Consider the following 21582-nt stretch of genomic DNA (forward strand, 5'->3'; position numbering starts at 1 on the left):
AAAAATAAAAAAATCCTGTGTCCTTTGGCAAGCCACTGTACGTACTCTCACTTAGCAGATGAACTGCATACTTGTGAATGTTGGCTTTTGTGTACACCTCTGATATTTGAAAAATGCATCCCTGTTTTGTACTGAATCAACTTACAGGGGTAAACCTGTGGCTTGTTTTCTCTTCTCTGGTACTTTTACAAGAAAATATGTCAAACAAAAACCTAGATAAATCTATTGTGTTAGGTGTGTTATTACCTGTGCTTTTTTCAGGCTACTGCTTCTTTCAATGCTTCCTGGACAGATACATTTTTTTAAGCCACTTAAACAGAGGTTTATGTCTGGTGATGGGTACCTTGAGAACCTGATACTGGTGCCCTTCTTACTCTTTCGATTGGATTCATTACATTTAACTTGAGTTAGAATTTCAATTGCCATAGGTTCCTTACTTATTGTAGAAAAGGTTGGTGACACCTTTTGGAGCAATCCACCTCTCTAGCCATCACACAGACAATCTGGAGCAATGTACATGCCCTACCTAAAAGCCTAAAAACCAGAGAGGTATATCTGAGCCTTCATGTGCCTCAGTTGGCTGCTGTTAATAGGAAGAAAACATCTGCAGTGCTATAAAATTTGTTGCTTACTTTAAAAAAACACAAAAATTTTATTAGCCTCAATTTACACAAGGATTAAACCCCCAAAATTTAAGTTTTATGAAGTTATATGATTTTTTTAAGAAAAGCAAGCTTTTCTCATAGTAGTTACTGACAGAATCTCCGTATAGCAGATGCAATTGTGGCTAAATCTATACTGGCAAACGAAATAGATTGGACACTGTTCTCTGGCTCTGAAGTAGGCTTGGCACAGCTTGAATTCATAGATTTAACTTCTTTCACCCCAAAATGGGTGACGTCCCCCACACTGCTTGCCTGTGTCAATCCCAGCCATGGCCAGGCAATAGCTCAGAGAGTTGGTTGACCCAAGCCAAACCATGCCAAGGACCACAGTGACAGGTTAATGGTATGGACAGACACTGATACACCAGTGCTTGAGCCACATCAAATCCCTGTTTAGTTTTCTAAGTAGAGACAGACAGCGGGGTATAATAGGTCTGACTCTAAACCTACAGAGACCAGGAAAATCAGAAATATTTCTATTCACACCACAAAAGCAAACAGCTATGAGAACAGGAACTAATATAATCCCAAGTTTTTTTAATTTATATTTTCAGATTTCATCGTCCATAACTGTTTGACCACATCCCATATTTCATGTAACAATTTTCTTTGGGGAAATCACTGTGTCCTGAAGACCTGAGATTGCACTGGAACTTGAATATGAGTGTGTGCTACAGCTTACCCTGAGGTTAATGAAGAAAGTGGCCCTCATCTTTATCAATGGACAATTGATTTGTCTAGGAGGAGAAACCACTTGAAGTGTTTGTCCATGTTCAGACAGACCACATTTCTGTGGGTGGCCCACACAGGCAAATCTGGGGACTTCATCAGAGCTCCACAAGTCAGGAAGTGCTGAAGACAATCGCTTGAGAGCCTGCTTCTGGGAACTCATCAGACTCCATAGGGTTGTGAGTGCCGGTAACTAAGAGGGATGGGGTGTGTGAAAAGGACTGAGAGCTGGGGGAAGAGAGTCTTCGCTTGTCAGTCCACTGAGAAAAAGTGGAATGGATTGGGACTGCCTAATGATGCACTTGGCCAGTGAGAAGAATTATTTAAAAAAAAAAGTGTGAGCAACTGTACATGGTTTTGTTTTTTTTTTTTAGTGGCTGCAGCCTGTCTTAGAAAGACAGTAAGCCCTAAGTCCTCATGTCATCAGTACTTCAGTGAAGAACTGTCATTTTCTTTTGTGCCAGTCAATACAGTTGCCAGAAATTAGTCCTAGTATAACTCATCAGTCTTTTTTAAAAATCCCAATGCACATGCTTCAGGACAATACATTGAACATTCACACAGAACAAGTCGTGTATTTTTTTGGTTTTTAATGTTGACATACTCTGGATCCTCAGAAAGACATAAACAGAATTTGAAGGACAAATAACGTGACACTATGAGTGCAATGAAATGCTATACGTTTAGAAACACTCCTTGCTGTCTGTCACCATTCAAACCAGAGGCATCATTATCTTTCTTGTGTGTGGCAGACAGTGGTGACTTCAACGTCATGCCAGTGTGAATCCAAAATCAGAACTGAAATTAGGCACACAAGTCTTTGCTAGTAGGCTTGAGCAGTGATACTAATGTGATTTTTTACAGTTAAGGACTCTTGCACTGCTTTGAGGAAGAACTCACAGATGTATGTCTTCAGTCAGTGGTCCTGTAAAAGTGAAAGGAAAATCCTTGGAGTGTCTGCAGCCTGTTTTTGTTGAGTGTGAAGAATGATTCTTAGATTCATAATTTTTTATAGTATCTTGAAATTGTATATGTGAATACAGTACTATTAAGTGGTATGGAGTGTGAAAGGCAATACATCGTTTTTCTAAGTTGGCCCAAAGGCCCATTAAAAAGCCTGTGGCATTGTTTACACTAAGAAATTCTCTGTCTTATATTAGCACTTATTTATCCTTTGATTAATGTACACAACATTTTGGGGGGTGGGTCTGGAATTCACATATGCATACATTTAATGCAGTATTACAATATATTTGCTATTTATCCTTTCTAATGTGTGTACATATTACAATTTATTTTTGTCTTTTATGTGCCCTGTTCAGTTTTTAATTATGACGTGTAAGTATTTCTTTTTCTGGCAATAAAAGGTCTGTGTGGATGTGATTTTTACCTCAGTAAACCTGCAGTAGATTCTTGTGGAATGTTTTTAGTTTATAAAATTGAACGTGGTTGTTTCAGATGTCAGCCTAAAGGCAGGAAGGCAATTTGGCGGCTAAAATTAGATATCCCTGTTTAGTGCTATTTACAACAAGACCAGGTTTGCATAAATGGGGTGGATTATTTTAGCAAAGAGCACTTCTAGTAACAGGACAGTGTATTACAACAGCCATCACTCTTAGTATTTTTAAAGAGATGGGGAAACCTTTCTTAGAAAAGATAGATTTATATGACTGTTAGGACCACTTATATTTTAGAAAAAAATCTAATTATGTACAAGGCCCAAAATATCAATAACCAAATAAAATAACCATCTGCATGCTTGCAGCAAAGAAAAGCAAGCAGCACCTTCTTTTTTTAATGGAATCAATAAAGAACCATTAGCATTCCATTTGCAGAAAACAGTTTAGCTTCTGGGAGGCCCATCATTTTATAAATATAGAAGCACCACTTTGACATCAAGGAAGCAGTGAAAATGTATTCTTTGGCACTAAATCTTGCAGGAATTATCAGGCTGTTAGAGTTAAGGCTTGTCAGCAATTCTAGTACAATGCTGATCTTTATTTTTAGAATTTGATGAGTAAACTTAAAACTTACACTAGAATAGGCCTACTTAAACTTTTTTTTTTTCTGATATTGCCAAATTTAGATCTGTGTGTCCAAAATCATATAAAGGTCTACTGTGTTGACTTTGAAGTATCCAACACAGTATTTCACTTCAAAGGAAGCAAGTGGAGCAATTAAATGAAATAGACCTCAGTGTTGCCTTAATCATATTGAAACACTTGAGAGCAGCCAAGGTATGAAAGGCAGAATGATAGTTGTTGCACAGGCAGAATAACTTGGACAAAGGTAAGGTCAGACTATATATATTTTATATACAATTGATCCAGTGACATGCCAGGGTACACATGGGTTACATAAGCAAAGTAAAACTTGTTAAACTCCTAGGATGAAGTGAAATAATTGACTTTGCAAGAAGATATTACTCTATACTAGGCCTGAAGCATGGATGGAAAGTCATGTGCTACCTTTTCATTTTAACAGTTAAAACACAAAGGTGAGGATACAACTTCTGGCTCAGACTTCTTCAAGCTGCATTATGTCATAAGAAATGGGGATACTTAAGTGAAGTATCACTTAGGCTTTCCCTGTCCTCCTTCTGGAGTTGGAGAGTTTTTTAAGTATTCACTACAAGCCATTGCTAGAGGCAGAACACTAGCCTCGACAGAGATGCTGAGTTAGTTTTCAATTTCTTAGTATTGTGATGATAATCAGATGCATTCTTTGGCCCACAATTCAGCAAACTAATTAAGCAAATTTATGTAACTGGACATAAAGAGTTGTCTTTATTGGAACTTATGTAAAAATGTAGTATACTTGCAGAATTAGAGCTACAAACTACTTGTTGTATATTATACCCACATGCAGATATAGAATTGTATATACTATTTTTATATTCTAAATATCATCTGGCAGGAAAACAACAGCTTTAAAGTGTTATCCATGCAATAAATATAATGAGAATTTGGTATGTCACTACGTGAAGTGAAGCACATTTGCTTTCTCTTATTAAGCTGCCTGAAGTCTGTTTATGCTGTATTGCCTAGTCTTCTGTGTTGATGATTTCAAATGTCTTCAAGTTGCATCTACAGCCCATTGGAAATATCTCCCATATCTATGGTGTCACATGCCTGTTAGAAGAGAAAAATCAGAATGAGTCCTGAGAAAGTCATGAGTGAGTAATCCTTGAGGAAAAAATAAAAAGATGTTAAAAAGGCAAAGAAAAAATAATACTTTCCATGCAAAATAGAGTCCAGCTGCCTTATAGGGATCAGTATGTTAATTTTTATCATGTTGGACAAATCATTTAAATGTCATACACAACATATGACAAACCTTAAACATACTATACCTATGTTCCACAGAGTCATATATGAATTCAGATATCTACATTGTCACAAAGAGAAAATGAGTAGCTTGAAGTAGTGGTTTCTGAAATTACCTCATACATCACATTTATCAGTAGAATCATGCATCACAGCATGTTGCTGTGGGTGAAAAAGAATGGATGCTTAATCAAATCCCAATTTCTTCTTCATATAAAAAATCTGAATGGTTCTACAATGTCTCTCGTCTCCTTTCATGTAATATGCATTAGTCTTTGTCATACAGTCTATATGAATTTTCTCAAATTGTGCTATATATATTGCGTCAATAAGTACCAAAAAAAATTTAAACTAAATGTTAACAATTACTTAAGCTAAATACCATTTCAGCTGGTGATTCGAAACATGTTAGAACAAGGAGCACCATCTCTTCAAAATCACTGAAAGTATTTACAGGCATTTTTAGTCTACAAGATTGCATTTATTTGTTGGGACTATCATTTACCTACAGTTGTCCATGTCCCTTGCTGTGGTGGCCTTTACTGACCTCTGATGTGGTATGGGGCAGGGCAGCCCCGCCACCTGCTTTGGCCACACTAAGCACCTCTTACAGAAGCACTACAGCCTCAGTGTTGACATGTAAAAACTGTATCAGGTAACCACTTCGGAATTTTAAACTTGTGAGCCAAATGAAATCTGTGAAACAAAATCATAAAAGTATCCCTGATATTACAAGAAACTAGACCCCTCCTTCCAGGTGAGATTAGTGCTTTGTTTCCCTGCAGAGATGCTTCAAACTCAGACCTGTAACTAGTAATACTACAGCTACATCAGAGAATTATTTTCAACAGAGAAGTCATTTAACCTGACTATAAATTTAATCTGAGTCCCAGTTTTGTATCATAAAGCAGGAGGAAGATCCAGCCAGCACAGACCAAAACCAATGTTTAATCTAGTCTGGCAGCCTGGGAATCAACTGAAATCCCCTCATCAGCTGCAGCTGGCAGAGCTTGGACCCAGGGTAGGAAAAGCCACACTGTCACCTGGGTACCTGCAGCACAGGTCTGTGTAAGCACTGCTGGCATCCTAAGCAGAGACTCTGTGCCTATGTCTTAATGTCTGTTAAGGCTTTAATAATAAAACAAACCAAGCTAAAGGTCCATCTTTGCATGAAACTGTCAGGCACACCTGAACCACATCTTTTAATGCCTTCACATCATCTCTTGCAGTCATATCTTGAGGAGTTAAGACTTCTACCACTGCTGCAAACTAAAATAAAAACTCAGGGTGAAAAAAAGGATAAACTTGCCTCCTGCCTTTAGGGGCCATGTTTAGTTCCCTTATTTTTTCTATTTGTATTCTTATTGTACAAAGCTTAGTGCAGTGGTCACTGCTGGGATTTTGATAAAAAATAAGCTCTTCTGAAAGCTTTTATTAGGTTCATACAAAAATATTTTGGGGATCAAATTAAAAAAAATCCCCAGAATAGCTTAAAACTTCAATTTAACAGAAATCTGGGGAAAAAAAAAAAAAAAAACAAAAAAAAAAAACCCAACCAAAAAAACAAAAAAAAAAAACCCCACCAAAACTTATGGAAATGTATCTATAGAGAGAAAGGGAGAAATGGAGTGAAATTAACATATTTTGCTGTAATGTTTCAACAGGTTTCTATTTATTATCTTAATAATTAATAAGGCTATGTTTCACTTTGTCAGTGTTCCCATCTTGTTTCAGGATTTTAATGGAAATAGAGCTCATATGAACTAGATACAGCAATTCACCAGTATTTTCTGGAAGCTAAATATTGCATTGGATAGAATCAAAGAAAGTAACGGTATTCTCTGTATCTCCTTGTTCAATCATTAGTTCTTTATATTAAAAAAGTCTTGCAATACTATGCCAAATTTAACAATATTTGAACATTGTTATAGTAAAATATTGCTGAACAAATCTTCTCTTCCTTTCACTACTTTGTGTGGTGGTATATTGATTTGTAAACTTGCATAAATTTGGGAATTAAATACTGTGGTTTGGATTATTATTTTAGCTGGTGTGATTTCAAACAAAAATGTATGAATGGCTTGAGTTGCCATCTGACTGTATGAGAAGAGTGGGAAGGGTGTGGAGATGGCACATGCTTAATTGCCTGCAACCATTTAAATAGCTCTTAAGATTTATTTATTTTTTCTTAAGAGAGAAATAGAATTCAATTTACAACCAAACTGCAAATCTGGGAGGGGCACAAGAACACTGTAGACCGCATTGCTGTACAATCAGAAGCTCATAAATTTGCGGCCCCTCCCAGTTTTTTATGGAATAGCTCAAACAGTAAATGAAGACATTATCAGTATGCCATGCTTTGTAGACCCAATTGTACCTTATTAGCACTCAAAAACAAGTGTCTCTGGGAGAGCTGCACTTTGCCAGGGCAAGGTACTACTCAGTAGCAGGAGTAGTGACACGTGTGCCTCTTCCAATCAAGTTCGCAAGGACACCTCCAAGAGGTGACTCCAGTAAGGAGAGCCTCTTCATCCACACCAGTGCAGGGAGCTAAGCTCCAGTAGGGTCTTCAAAGCGTCTACTAAAGCCAGAAAATTCTTATGTGCTGAATATGCTTTAAGGTGACCACAATCACCTGAAATGAAATTTTCATGTGAATTCATTGGAATTAAAATTTTGCAGCATGTCATGGAGAGTATCTCCTATTTCTTAGATTTTATTGTTTCTATTGATTTGCTTAGAAATAGAAACAAAGTAACTTGTTTGTATTTCATTAAATGTTCCTATTTAAAATAAACTACGGCAAACAAAATTCAAGCCTTGGTTCCCCACTTGCCTGGCATGCCAGATAGGTATTGTTAACTATAAAAAATGTATCTGAAACATTATCAGCTTAGAATTGCTGTCCTTTAGAATGTGCTTTCCACATTTCATCCCTTTCAAAAAATATAAGCCTATGGAGAATCAACTTTACAGCTTATGCAGGGCATATTTTACATAACAATTGTAAAATTAATGCATCTACTTATATTTTGGCAGTTTGACTCAGTGTGATTGAATATGGTAACTATAAAGAATTAGCTGATCTGATATCACACAGGTCTATGGATATCTGTGAATGTAACTAACTAGAATTGCCACAAATTAATGATAGCTGCTTCTTGAGGTTTTATCCGTAATGTAGTGTATATATAAATACACATGCACACAAATATAGTCCAGTATCATCATCAGAAAAATATGAAATATATATTGGGGGGTTTATACAGTAAATATATTAGGCTTGTTCTAGGGTGCTTCTATTTAACAAGGAAAAAAGTGTGCTGCTCAGTTGTACAGTAATGTAGAATACTCTGCTGTGCATAGTTCCAACCACCGTAGACAACTGTTCAGCTCTTTGAATTACACATACCTATGAATGAATATATGCAAATAGAAAATTAAGAAAATTGCTTCAATAAGATTGTTCAGAAAATCTTTACAGAAAATATTTTGTTCTTGAATCTCTAGCATGTACATGGCCATATATAAGTGTTAAATTTAGAGATCCTCCAGCGACCAAATTAAAAATCCCATTTCATGGGTATGAGATGAAGAAGGGTTCCTGAAACCTTCCTTGGAATTTGTGAACTCCTTCAAACATAGCTCCCTTGTGAGTGGTGTATCATGTAGTGATAGTGGTATGTTCAATGAGGTGATACTTGGTGTAAAAACAAAGAGTTGTAGTTCAAAGGTTCAGAGACCTAATCCATGCTCCTAGTTTCCCTTTTTTTTTAATCAGCAAGAAGTGGTTTCACTAGTTTCAGGTTCACTGACAGCAGATTTGCAGCAGGATTACCCCCACTGCCCTTGGAAAAAACTGATCTGCATAGCTGAGTGTTCAACCCAGTCTGCAGTGTGTCAGCCAAAACCAATTTTTGTTTTTTAATTACTTCACAATCATTTCTGCTTTGCAAGAACTCAGATAAAAAACAGTAACATAAATTTCCTCACACGGAAGGCAAGTTCAGGATATGCTTCCAGCACATTTTTAAGTGGCTGCCTAGACAGTGAGCCCATTTCAATATTGACCATTCTTCTTCTGCAAGCATAAAAGAAACAGTTAGTGACATGAGCACTTTCCACCTCAGTCTATGTGCATGCCCTCTGCTGAATTCAAACTGTAAAGAGCCTCTGCAAAGAACCCAGTGAGAAAGTACAGTGGAAGGATGGCCTTGTGAGGCTTAGATGAAATCAGAGGCTTAAGCAGAGTATCCAAGAGACTCTCTCAGATATATTTCACATACATGTAATACCAAATTTTGAAATACCATAAATCAGTTGGAAGGAGATGGCTCACCCTCAGGTACCAACAAAGGAGGCAACATGATGCTAATCCTCAGTCTTAAAACTAATTTCCAGATGTATTACTGTTCACATATATTATCAATCTTCTGTGATATGGGAGGGAGCCTGTTGGTTTAATCTCTGTGTGAACATACAATACATGTCCTTCTCCCTAAATGCTTATAATCTACCTGGAAATTCAGGGTGGGGGTGTGAATTAAAGCAAGACAGACAACCCGGAGACTTACCTGAACAGGTAAATGTAATTTACACACATAAAACAGCTGATTAGCAACACAGTTGAGAGCAAAAGCTTATTTTTCCCATTTCCAAACTGACATGATGCTTCTAGACCAGATGGGGTATATGGAATGACAGTACTGCTGCTATTAGATAGAAAGGTCACCAGGTTCAGAGGACTGTGAAATGTAATCCTGTCACCAACCTATGTACAAGTATTTTGCACTTCTATGGATGCCAGAGCTATGTCAGGGACTTGGAAGCAAAAAGAAGTAATCTAATCTACATCATTACCCCACAGATAAATGCAAAGTACGTTTTTAACAGCTGAGTGATTCTGCTCTCACCTTGTGAAAAGCCAGTTCTGTTATTCCACCTGTCACTGTTTGCAGTACGGACACACTGTAGGAAGGGAGTTGCTGCTGTGAGGTGCAGTCTGAAAAACCCATTTGCAGCCTGCAGGCAAGGGGTTGGTACCTTCTTGTACTGTGAGGTGTGTACTACAACCTTCAGATGGCTGACAGAAACAAGACATTCACCACGTACCTTTTGCAAGAAAGAGGAAAGTCTAGTCTTTGCTCAGATACATGCAGAGATAATCTGAATCCTCTGAGTACAGGAGTCATTTCAACTGATGGAGTGGATCAAATTAGTTTGTGCACTTTCATAAGAGTGATGTGATTAAAGTTGATGGTAAAGATACAAGACTTCAGAATACAACAGCCAGAACAGTGAAAATCTGGTTGTTTTGGAGCTTTAGTGACACCTACTGAAAGCCAATGAAATCCACTCAAATATGACTGAAACTAGTATTTTAAGGCTCATATATGCATATATATTTAGCTGCATACATATACATAAATAATGTGGATATATTACTGAATTTTCAGTAACAACCTCTTCTTAGCTGTTATCATCTGCCTGTATGCACACAGCAAAAAAACCTTGCTCCCTTCCATATTTTATACTTTCTTTTTAAAATGCAACAAAATAGGTTTACATCATATTCCTAAAATACCAAGCATACTTTTTCTTAGCAAGGAGTCTGTACGTGTGTCTGGGCACAGCATTGTCTGTGCACTATGCAGTGCAGGTAAAATTCCTACAGCTGGAATGTCACATCACAGAACCACAGGATGGGGCAGGTTGGAAGGGACCACAGTGAATGGTCGTCCAACCTCCCTGCTCAAACAGTGTCATCCCAGAGCACATGGCCCAGGATTGCGTCCAGATGGTTCTGGAATAGGTGACGGAGACTCCACAACCTCTGTGGGCAACCTGTTCCAGTGCTCAGTCACCTGCCCAATAAAGTTCTTCCTCATGTTCGGGTGGAACTTTTTGTACAGCAGTCTCTGCCCACTGCCTCGTGTCCTATCGCTTGGCACCCTCGGGAAGAGCCTGGACCCGTGCTCCCGATACCCTGCCTTCAGGTACCCATACACATTGATGAGGTCCCCTCTCCGCCGTCTGTCCTCTGAACAGGCCCTGCTCCCTCAGCCTTTCCCCGCAGGAAATAAGAACTCAAGTATGGCACAAGCCTGCTGACATAAAACAACTCATGACACAAGTACGTAGTACTATTTACTCCTGACCCTTCGCAGTCCATCCCCCCTCACACGCCCCTCCCTGCGAGCTGCAGCCCGGTCACTGCGCATGCGCAGTGCCCTTCGCCCGCCCGCACACCGTTCGGCTACAGACGCTGCTGGTGGGCGAAACCATTTTTCACCAATTCAGGGGGAGAAGGGGGAAAATGTATCTCTGGTGGGCAGGAGGAAGTGTCCTCCCTTGCCTTCATAGAGCCTCTCTTTTATTAAAATACTATTTCAGTCTGGGAAAACCCTCGTTGTTTTTGTTTTTTAGCGTGAAGAGAAAAAAATCCAAACCTGTCCTGACTGGCAGCCTATCGCGTTCCCCCGTTTGTGACTGCTGTATCCCAAGATGGCGGCGGCGTGGCGGCTGCGCTGACGCCCGGCCCGCGTGGGAGCGTCTGGGTTTGGGGGCACCGGGAGCGGCACCGGGAGCGGCCCCCGCAGTGGCCCCCGCAGTGACTGCGCAGCACCATGGTGAGCGTGTCGTGTTCTGTGCTCCGAGTGCCCGGGTGCAGAAGGCAGGGTAGAGCCTTAAAGTGGCCTTCAGTTTGCATATATCTGCTGTAACGCGTTTAGGTAGGGAAGTAAAGCCAGGAACCGTGATAAAAGTGTTTTCCCGTGTCAGACCTCGTAACTTGTAGAAAAGACGTATATTTTCGATATTAGAACAGTGTCTAGTGCGGCGGAGAGCCCTCATGGCTGATGCTGAATCGCTGGTGTAGGAACAGCTGTCTAAACAATTTTCCAGAAGCTAGGCGTGTCTAGATGAATTTCCTCATGTCACTTTCCTGTGTTTCTTGGACGAAGTTTGTTCTAGAATTCTAAGAATTCGTTTTTAGGGTTATACGTTAAATGCTATATGCTATTAATGAATTTTTATTGTACGGATATATTGCCTTTTTGCAGCTGAATAATCGGCATGTGCTGTCAGAGCCTGTAAAGTGTCTGCTGTGCATGTGGTGAGATGAGTTAAGCTGCCACTAGTCTCATTTTGCTTTGTCTCCAAGCCTATGTTTATAAGATATTGTTTTAAAACAAGTACAGTAGCACACTCCAGACAGAAGTTTTTCTGTAGGTCCATGTAATTTTTCATTTTGTGTTAATGATTAACCAAATGACCTTTTGCAGCCTCACAAGAAAAAGAAACCCTTCATAGAGAAGAAGAAGGCGGTAACGTTTCACTTGGTGCACAGAAGTCAGAGGGATCCACTTGCTGCTGATGATACTGCACCCCAGAGAGTTCTGCTGCCTGCACAGAAAGTAAATACTTTTAATATTGGGGTTCATTCAGATAAGAAATGCTGTGGAGAATAAAGTTGGTTTGTAGCCATACAATATAAAAAATTACCCTGAGAGAAGGTACTATTTAGTCCAGCTTATTAAAAAGAAAGGGATTGTTATATGGAATTGTAGAGTTGTGGGTTACTACCTGGTGGTTGAAGGATGACTAACTGGTATTAGGCATATAAATGTATTTAAAAAAACAACAACAAAACTTTGCCTGACCCACTGTGATAAAATAGGCATTTTAAGTTACGTTGCTGATGGAAAAAGTTGTTTAAGGTCCTGCTCAGATGGCACCCAAACACCAAACCAGCTGATTACAATGTTCTAATTAGCTGTGCAGTAGGATAATGAGTGAAGAGAGGACTACAAGGACTTTAGAATTCAGGCATTCTTAATAGATGTGTTACTCTTCTTTTTGCTAATGAGTTTTAAATGGACTTAAATAACTAAATATGTTTAATTTTATTATTTTTATACATTTATTTCTTAATTTTACATTAACTAAATGTATTTCTTTTTCTATTGTCTTTTTGCCCCCCTTCCAAGGGGCATGAGGAGCAAAGAAGGGAAGAGCAGCGGAAGTATGGTGTCTTCTTTGATGATGACTATGACTATTTGCAGCATCTGAAAGAAGCCTCTGGTCCCTCTGAGTTGATCCCTTCTGTGCGTGGACAGCAAAGCAGAATTGTTGTCACAAGTGAGGGACGCATAGAAGAAGAAATTCAGAGAATTTCAGTATGTAGTATTTTTGGTATTGATAATGCTGGTCTTTGGAGTTAAGCATCCCGTAGACACATTAACCGTATTCAGCAAGTGTTATTGTGACTGTGATCTCTCTCTCTCTATGTATATATAAGGATCCTTTTGACACACAATCAGCCTTTCTACAAGTAAAAGCAGAAGTTGACAAGCCAGAGTTTATTGATGAAGCTTATTTTTGCTAGAGTAGTGTTAAAACACTTCACGTACCTGTGACAGTTTTCTTTACAGAGATGGCTTACAAAAGTATCTGTTTGAACAAGTCGTATGTTTTTCTGTGGTGGGTATTTGTTTGTACGGTTTTTAGACTTTTGAATGCTCTGGGAGTTGCGAATATGCCAACTCATATTACCAGCACACTGTGGCTTTTAAGTGGAGTGTGCAAACCCCAGAGGGAATAAAAGCAAACTTTTCCATTGCTGGGGTAAATTGTAGAATTTCATGATGCTGGATCACAATTGGAATGGAAAATCAGTAACTACTCTGAAGCAATGGTCTATGCCATTGCCAGTTACTTTCAGTTGAGGGAGTTTGATTTAACCAAATACTGTAATTTTAGTCAAAACCAGTGTTCTTAGTCAGAAATTCCTTTCAGGTACAGTTTGGTGATACTATGTAAGATTTAAAGTTAGATTAGATATATATGTTACGAACCTTCTAATAAGCCACTCAGTAAAGGGGTCATTTCAAATGTGTTAGTGTTCTTTGAAACAAAAAAAAAAAAAAACAAATTTCAGTGTGCCAGATGTACAACCATTCTCTAAAAAGCTTCAGAGATCCAAAAAATACTGTCTCTGTACCTGGAGAATATTGACATGAGAATTAAAGCTGCTGACCCTTTACTTAGCTTTCATTGCATAGCTTTGAAAATCTGCCACAAGTAGTGCTTGTCTTAGTGTTTAAGTAGGTACTCACAGTTTCTTTTCGTTTTGGTCTCATGAATGTCCACATGTTTTTGTTAAGTTGAGCTCAAAGGAGAAACTGAAAACAAATATATTGTGATGGTTCTTTTGTTTCCTTTTCTAAGGCTCCATCTATTAAGTTGCCTTCCTCGGTGTTTGCCACAGAGTTTGAAGAGGATGTGGGCTTGTTAAATAAAGCTGCTCCTGTTTCAGGTATCTTTTACCTTTCTCTTATATGAGTTGCCGTGTAGGAACTAGATGGTAATTATGGCTTCAGTTGTGGTGTCATATTTGTTTTGGTTTAGAACAGGCTGAATAGCAGATGTAAAGAATGATTTATGAGAGACCCATGTTTCAAGGTGAGATTTATTTCTGTAATTCACTAGTAAGAACTTTTTAGCTTTGCCTGGAGAGGGCAGAACCTGTGAGCTATTGCTATTGTGTAGCAAATACAAGCTAATAAGAGAGGAAAACTGTAGATAATACTATTAATTTATTACTCCATCTGTTTGAATCAAAGTCTGGAACTGGATTTTCACTCAAAATTTCTTTTTAAATGCTGAGGAGTATTTACCTTTCTTCCTTAGTATTATTTCAGTGTTACGGACTGTGAGTACACTTTTGTACTCTATAGCTCTCTTCATATTTTATAACAGAAAGGCATTGTGGCAGTTCTCTCTGTCCTGAGAGAAGGGTGCTGGTGCTAAAGACATGTCTGTTAATTGCAGTAGAGAAGCACTTTTTATCTTTTGTAATGTAGGAAGCTTTAGGCTTGGGAGCTAGGGTTGGTAGTTGATCATACGGTGCTTGAATATTTTTTCTTTTACAGTATTCTATATTAAAATGCATTGATGGAAGCTTAAGACCCTAAAAATTGACAAGAGGCTGGTGACTTGCCTTGGCTTGTATCAAATCTAGAAATACTCTTGAGGAATTTTGTGATTCTTTGATTTGAGCTTTCCTTACTTGCAAATGAACAGTCTAGATGAATTGGGTTTTGTCAAGGAAATTAGCTTTGTAATGTCAGAGAAATTTACATATTTATGTTTTGTTTTGGTTTTTTAACTTTATAGGACCACGACTAGATTTTGACCCAGATATTGTTGCAGCTCTTGATGATGATTTTGACTTTGACAATCCAGAAAATATCCTGGAAGATGATTTTGTTCTACAAGCAAATGAACCACAGAAGCGGTAGATAGAGCTTTGTTGAACCGTTTGTCATATGTAAATAGGAAAGGTGTTATTTGCTGTTTCATGTGGTGGTGTAGGAAGCCAGAATGGTTTCAGATTTCAAGTTGAATACTTTGGTGCATTAGAAGAAAAAAAGCATTACCTTGTGTTATGTGGACAGTAGCTTACAAAATCAAATTTTGTTGTGTTATCCAAGAAATGGGTTTCATTTGTTACTCTGAGCTCATGGGTTACATGCAATGTTTGGAATAATGGTATTCTTAAACTGCTTAAACATTGCCATCTGTCACATGTGAAATACATCAGTAATAGTACTGATAAAGGCTAGCGTGTTTCTGGAACCTTTACAAATACTTAATGTGGTACCCCTTTGCATTTTATTTCTTTAGGTTTTGGTATCGTTCTCATAATTTTATGAACAATGAGAAATTTTGCTGGCTTTAATATTCAAGAATGCAGCTAGTGTTTTTCTACTTTGACATGTGCAGCTGAATGTAAACATAACTTCACTCTTGATGCACAGCTGTGTGATCCAACTGTTACCACAAATATTTTCAGCTTTCAGACAAAAGTATTATAATGCTGACTTTGACAACACTGTAATTGCTAAACTTGTTTTTCTTTTACTGGTGTGAAGATGATCACTTTTTTATCTTTCCCCCTCAACGTTTCAATTTGTTACTTCCAAGTGGTTTCAGATAACCCAACAATGGTTAGTGCTATGGAAAGGTCCATGTATTATTCTCAAACTGTTTTACACTTTTTTTAAGGGGATCAGATGCTGAGGATGAAGATGAATGGGAAGATATGGAGGACGATAGTGATGAGAAGGATAGTTGCAGTAATGATAAAGACTATGATTCAGAAGGTCCTTTATCAGATGATGGAGTTAATGGACAGATGAAAGAATTTCTTTTTATGCAAGAGGAAACCAGGAGTCGTTTCACAGAATATTCTATGTCATCTTCAGTAATAAGACGGAATGAGCAGTTAACCCTGTTGGATGATAGATTTGAGAAGGTGAGACAGCTCAAGAGTGTAACTGTTAAGGGTATTAAATGCTTCTTTGCTGATTGATTCAATCAGGTGGTGTCCTCTATACCCATGCAAATTTTTACTGCCTTCAGTAGTCAGGGCATCAAACAGCTGTTCTTTGCATGTATTCCGCATTTAATACTGTGTACATTGAGATGCTTGTGTTACCTAGCTTATAGTGTTAATTGCTCTTAAAGGTCTCACACTAATGGAATTAAACAAAATTACTCCAATCACTATATGAGCATTCATAGCTAGTGTTACACTTTTCTCTGAGAGGCTCAGTTCACAGAACCACAGAATATTTTAAGTTGGAAGGGACCCACAAGGATCATTAAGTCCAACTCTTAGGTGAATGGCCCATAGGGGAATTAAACTCCCAACCTTGGTGTCATTGGCACCATGCTCTAACCAACTGAGCTAATCTCAGGGCTCAACACAACAAACCGTGTACAGATGCCTGGTAAAGTATGCATTCATAAACTGAGCGGTGACAGGTTTCTTAGGGTACAGATTGAAATAATGCATCAGAATAAGAAACCTTTTCTAGAAGCTGATTTATATGTCATTATTACAGGATAACTTAGTGATTCCTGTGCCAAAAGAATACTGGCAGTAAGGAGAAAATCCTACTGCAGATATGTTTGACAGTTGTTCATCAAATGAGAGGGGAGAGGAAAAAGGGGCAAAATGTGTGGATCTTCTTTAAGCTAATAAGTTGCACGACAGATGTGATCTAATTACAGATATCCACTTCTTTACTTTAGTTTTATGAACAATTTGATGAAGATGAAATTGGAGCCTTAGATAATGTGGAGTTAGAAGGCTATATTAACACAGACAATGCTCGATTGCAAGAAGTCCTGAATGATTACTACAAAGAGAAAGCAAAGAAGTATGTATGCCCAGAAGTACTGCCTCACATAAGTCATTAAGTAATCCTGTGTTTATATTGAAATTTTGGGTATGTTGTTTCAAGTTCATGCACTCAAAGAGTACATCCCACTAAAAAAGCAGCTGCATGTGAGTATTGTCCATTGTTATTATAAAATTAAAAGGAAGAATTCTGTTATTTTATCGAGTTTATGCTTTTTTATAATTGTACTGAACATAGTGTAAGTAGTATCTAGAAGCATTCTTCCTTTAGCTTTTAAGTGTAACTTATCTTTCCCCTTATGCCTTTACTTCTGCTTGTAACAGACTCTTTAGCCAATCATGTTCTGTTCTGCTGGTAAGCAGCTGATTCTTCCGTATGCTTAGTTACATGGTAATAAACTCACAGGCAACTGTTGCATGGGTGCCACTGTTTGGAGCCCTGCAAAAATGAGTGCTTATAAAGCAACCCTTTGTTAATGTAAGTCTGCATTCCCATGGTATATTTTGTCATAAGGCAGGTGATGCTATCCCAAAGATAAATGGCTAAATGTTCTCAAATTAGTCTTGTGTGATTCTTTCTGCTGCCTTGTTTACAAACTTTTCTCTTCCTGCCCTCCAGTCACAAGTATTGTGTGCCACATACTTTCAAAATATAGAAATACCTTTTTTTGTTGGCTGTGTCTATTGTTGTAACGTTTTTAGTTTATTTTGAGGAGACTTATGTAGGAAACTTAATTTTCCTGCCAGTTTCATTGGGAATAGCTTTCTTGGCTTTAGGGTTTTACTGAAAGGAGTCTGGGTTTACATAATTACACATTTTCAAGAAAAGATAAACTGTATTTTTTTCTTCTCTGGACTTCTTCTAAGTTGTGTGAAATTGGATGCTCTTGAACCCTGTGAAGATTTGAACTCTCCTGCAGATGAAAGTGAGGAAGAAAAGGAAGAAATAGTATCTGTAGTTATTGAGGAACCCAAAGAGAAGTGGGATTGTGAATCCATCTTGAGTAAGTATTTTGGAGTTAGGTTGTTTGTGCCTAGGATTTCACAGTAAATGATGGGTGATCTCAGAACTCTTCTAGCAGTGCTTTAGGTAAAATGGTGAACGCTCTGAGCAAAACAGCCATAATTTCCAAAGCCAAAGTAGTAGTACAGTTCATAATAAATTTACCTCATTTCTATTTGCAAGCCTTTCTTCACTACTTTCTTTTTCATTTATGACCTAGGTACATATTCAAACTTATATAATCACCCGACACTTATTAAGGAGCCATCAAAGGTAAAATTATCAAACTTATTCTAATGAGTAAAGAATGCTGGGGAAACCTGAGAGAAATGTTTTTTCTCAATGGATAGCTGTTTTTAAAAGAAGGAGTGAGCAGAAAAGAGGGTTAGGGAGGGTTTTAGGCTCTGGTATTATTTCTTCACTAAGAAGGGTTTGGATATATTTTTACTATTAGAAGGAAAATTGAGTTCGTTCAAAATTTCAATAATAGCTAGGCAGAAACTTACAGAGCAAGGAATTTACTTTGTTGTTGTCTGATATACCTCTGTGTAATGTGTCGCACAAAAATTAGTTTGGTTTTTTTTTCTACAAATTGAAACAACTTACTCTAGTTCTTTGGCCTTCCAGATGTTCCCCATTATTAGAGCACAGCTTGATGTTCCAAAGTTTGAAAAACTTTTTTCTTGCAAGCTTATAAAGAAATAAATACTAAATACCTACTAAAGTTCTTTTTTCTCCAGTAATATTTCAATAAAAAGGAAAACTTGTTCTGGGAGGCCAGATTCTTTTCACAGATGTGTTTGATTTCTTGCTTTGAGATTAATCTGCATTTTTCTGGGGAAGAAAATAGTATGTGGAAACTTACATGTTTATTACTGTCAACTCTGAATCTAATGTTTTTATATTGCTGAGACAGTACAATGTGCATTTCTTGCAGAGAAAAGTAGGGGCCATTAATACATATGCACTCTCTATTTTAGCCCAAGCCAATAAAAATTTCTCAGAAGACTGGAATTCCTCTACATGTCTTGCCTCAGAAAGGTCTTACTGCTAAGCAGGTTGAACGTATGCAAATGATTAATGGCAGTGACCTGCCAAAAGCATCAACACAGCCTCGTTCCAAAGATGAAAGCAAAGAGGATCGCAAGGCTAGAAAACAGGCAATAAAAGAGGAGCGAAAGGTATGCCTTATTTTAAGTAAAACCATGTTATATGATCTGTCTTACGAACTTTAGTTAAAGCCCGATGTTTTCATGTCTGGAAATAACGGGAAAAACTTGATGGTCTCAAAGGACTAATTATTGCTTCTTCAAAAAAACAACCTGCTAGAAAGAGAGTTAAGATAATTTTGTCATTCTGATTTCTAATATCAAAACTTTGGATTTGTTATTATGGCCACTACTGCAGATATAACTTCAGAAGGAACTTCAGATTTCTTTATAATCTAGAGTAGCATACATTTATGATGTTTCAGATCACAGAAAGTGAAAAGTATCTGAAAGAAACGTGGAAAATCTAATAGGACACAATTAAATACAAGCTGTTTTACTTATGAATTGTCAGCATATTAAAAGCTTCAGCTAACTAAAGATGTTAATCCTGGTGGTACACATATTAATTGGACTGCTAATAATTAGTGCCATAAATAAGCATGGGTAGTGCCCTTCCCAAATCTCTGTTCACGAAGCCTAACCATGAGTGAAATAATAGTAATATTGTCCAGATTACTCTGTTTTCATGATCTAGAACAGTTAATTAGAATTGTTTGATTTCACACGTTAATTCCTCTTTTGTAAATTTCTACTTGTTCATATGCACAGGAACGCAGAATGGAGAAGAAAGCCAACAAGCTGGCCTTCAAATTGGAGAAAACAAGGCAAGAAAAAGAGTTGCTCAATCTGAAACAAAACATTCAAGGACTGAAGATGTCCTGATGAAACTGAGAAACTTACTGTGGAAACATCCTTACGTTTTCAGTTGTATTGTGAAGAGAGCTGGCAACTCATAGCTTTGCCAGTCGTGCTCAGAGGGGGTTGTTCAGATCTCACTGTGACAAGATCCAGTAACTTGTCATTCTTTCTGAAAAATAATGCTACTTTCATTGCAGTAGAAATATATTAAAATTATAAAAAATATTTTTCTTACAAGCGACCACTGAACAGAGTTTTTTATATATATATTTGCTGAATGTATTCAACAAATTACAGAATCCTACAGATATGATCTGATTAGATTCTATTAAATTATTTCAGTTTACAAAGCAATACATGCATTTATGTCTTCTCTTCCTTACACTGATAGTTGAATATAGTGCCTTGATATAGCCCAGTTTTATAAGTCAAGGGGTTTTCACCCACTCCTCCTTGAGTAGGTTATTTATTGTTTCGATACTATTATGAAACCTTTTGTTAGCAGAGGTTTGTGAAAAACTGTTGTGTAGCTAGACATCCCTGTTATCTAACCTGACTTTTATGTTTCATGGCAAATAAAATCTGTTGCAGCAAGTGTTGCAGTTACAGTAGTCAATGACCCCTTACTGTTGCCACTGGAATTGTCTTTGCTAAAGTACTCTGAGTAGTAGGGCAAACAAAGCAGGAGTTACTTAGAAAAATACTGTATGTTGCCACATAGTCATGCTTTCAGTTTTCCTGAAATACTGTTCCTCAGGTTTGGTGTCATTGAATTACAAAATTAACACCTATCACAATTGCTGCAAATTTTTGACAATGAGCAGAGGGCCAGAATCTGTAGGCTTGGTGTGATCTTACTGTGCACATGAATTATTTTGATAGTGACCAGTCCAGTGTGAATGAAACAAATAGAATTTGTAGTCATTCCTGAGTCTTTCTGTATTGAAAAGAAACACTCAGGTTTATGTCTTTAGGTTACAGACTGAGCAATCTTCTGCCTTTAGGTGAAAAGTTAACCATTTTACCTTAAGGAGCACAGTAACCAACACATCAGTGGAGTAGCCTGACTATTGTTGAATTGAAAGCATCTTAAATATTCCATGGATAGTTTTGTGAATAGCAGATGGAGACAAGCCAACAGAGGGACTGATGAGGCCATTTAATTTACAGAAACAACCAAAGTACCTGTTTTTATTGAAAGGAAGCTTTTATAATATATTGCAATTGGTAAAGTAACATGATTTTGGAGAATGGAATAAAGAGGCATTTGAATGTACAAGTATTTTGATCACTGCTCAGAAAATTAAGGTGTCAATACAGTATACATATCTAGATTATGTTTTCTAAAATAGTCTATGTTAACTGAATCAGTACAAATCATCTGTAAGACTAGAAAACATTTGTTTTCCTTTAGCTGATACCTGTACTAGTTTTCATGTGTTTTATAAGCTTAAGCAGGGTCTGCCTGTGTCATAATTGCTAATTATGCAATCACTGATTCTGTGGTAGCTTGGATGGTGAGTTTTTGAATAACAAATACTGGCCACCTAGTACTCAGGACTCCTGACAACAACACAGGAAAGGAAATCTGAGAAGCAATTCTGTTGAGATGAGTCAGATAGCAGGAAGACATTAAATGGAACAAGTGAGTAACAGATGCCGTTCAGTTGTTTGGCTAGAATGTGATTTTGTGCTTTACCAAAAGGGACAGTACGTGTATTCTTTGCTAGATTTCTCATTG

At 37.6% G+C, this 21582-nt stretch overlaps 2 protein-coding genes across 5 annotated transcripts in view; both read left to right on the forward strand.

The window, feature by feature from the left end:
• The window catches only part of PHACTR2 (phosphatase and actin regulator 2), a 132125-nt gene extending 125455 nt beyond the window's left edge, over positions 1–6670 (forward strand). For all 4 annotated transcript variants that reach the window (XM_071549221.1, XM_071549224.1, XM_071549223.1 and 1 more), the window contains one exon: positions 1220–6670. In XM_071549221.1, coding sequence (XP_071405322.1) covers positions 1220–1235 — 16 coding nt within the window. In that variant the 3' untranslated portion in view covers positions 1236–6670. The remainder of the gene's footprint in view (positions 1–1219) is intronic.
• A 4522-nt stretch (positions 6671–11192) lies between these two features.
• On the forward strand, positions 11193–20463 carry LTV1 (LTV1 ribosome biogenesis factor). Its single transcript, XM_071549225.1, has 11 exons — positions 11193–11349; positions 12004–12135; positions 12709–12897; positions 13949–14036; positions 14897–15017; positions 15788–16037; positions 16820–16947; positions 17796–17932; positions 18152–18204; positions 18912–19112; positions 19752–20463. The coding sequence occupies exons 1-11, from the start codon at positions 11347–11349 to the stop codon at positions 19863–19865; spliced, it is 1416 nt and encodes a 471-aa protein (XP_071405326.1). The 5' UTR covers positions 11193–11346; the 3' UTR covers positions 19866–20463.
• Positions 20464–21582: the final 1119 nt, after the last annotated feature.

This window comes from Pithys albifrons, chromosome 2 (genome assembly GCF_047495875.1).
Source record: "Pithys albifrons albifrons isolate INPA30051 chromosome 2, PitAlb_v1, whole genome shotgun sequence".
In the NCBI taxonomy this organism is placed as follows: domain Eukaryota; kingdom Metazoa; phylum Chordata; class Aves; order Passeriformes; family Thamnophilidae; genus Pithys; species Pithys albifrons.

What these genes read in the sequence shown, in the direction of transcription:
- LTV1 (XM_071549225.1), top strand. An exon ending in TTCTGCTGCCTGCACAGAAA is followed by an intron (nt 12,136 to 12,708) that starts GTAAATACTTTT and finishes CCCCCTTCCAAG; the next exon opens with GGGCATGAGGAGCAAAGAAG. An exon ending in GCAAATGAACCACAGAAGCG is followed by an intron (nt 15,018 to 15,787) that starts GTAGATAGAGCT and finishes ACTTTTTTTAAG; the next exon opens with GGGATCAGATGCTGAGGATG.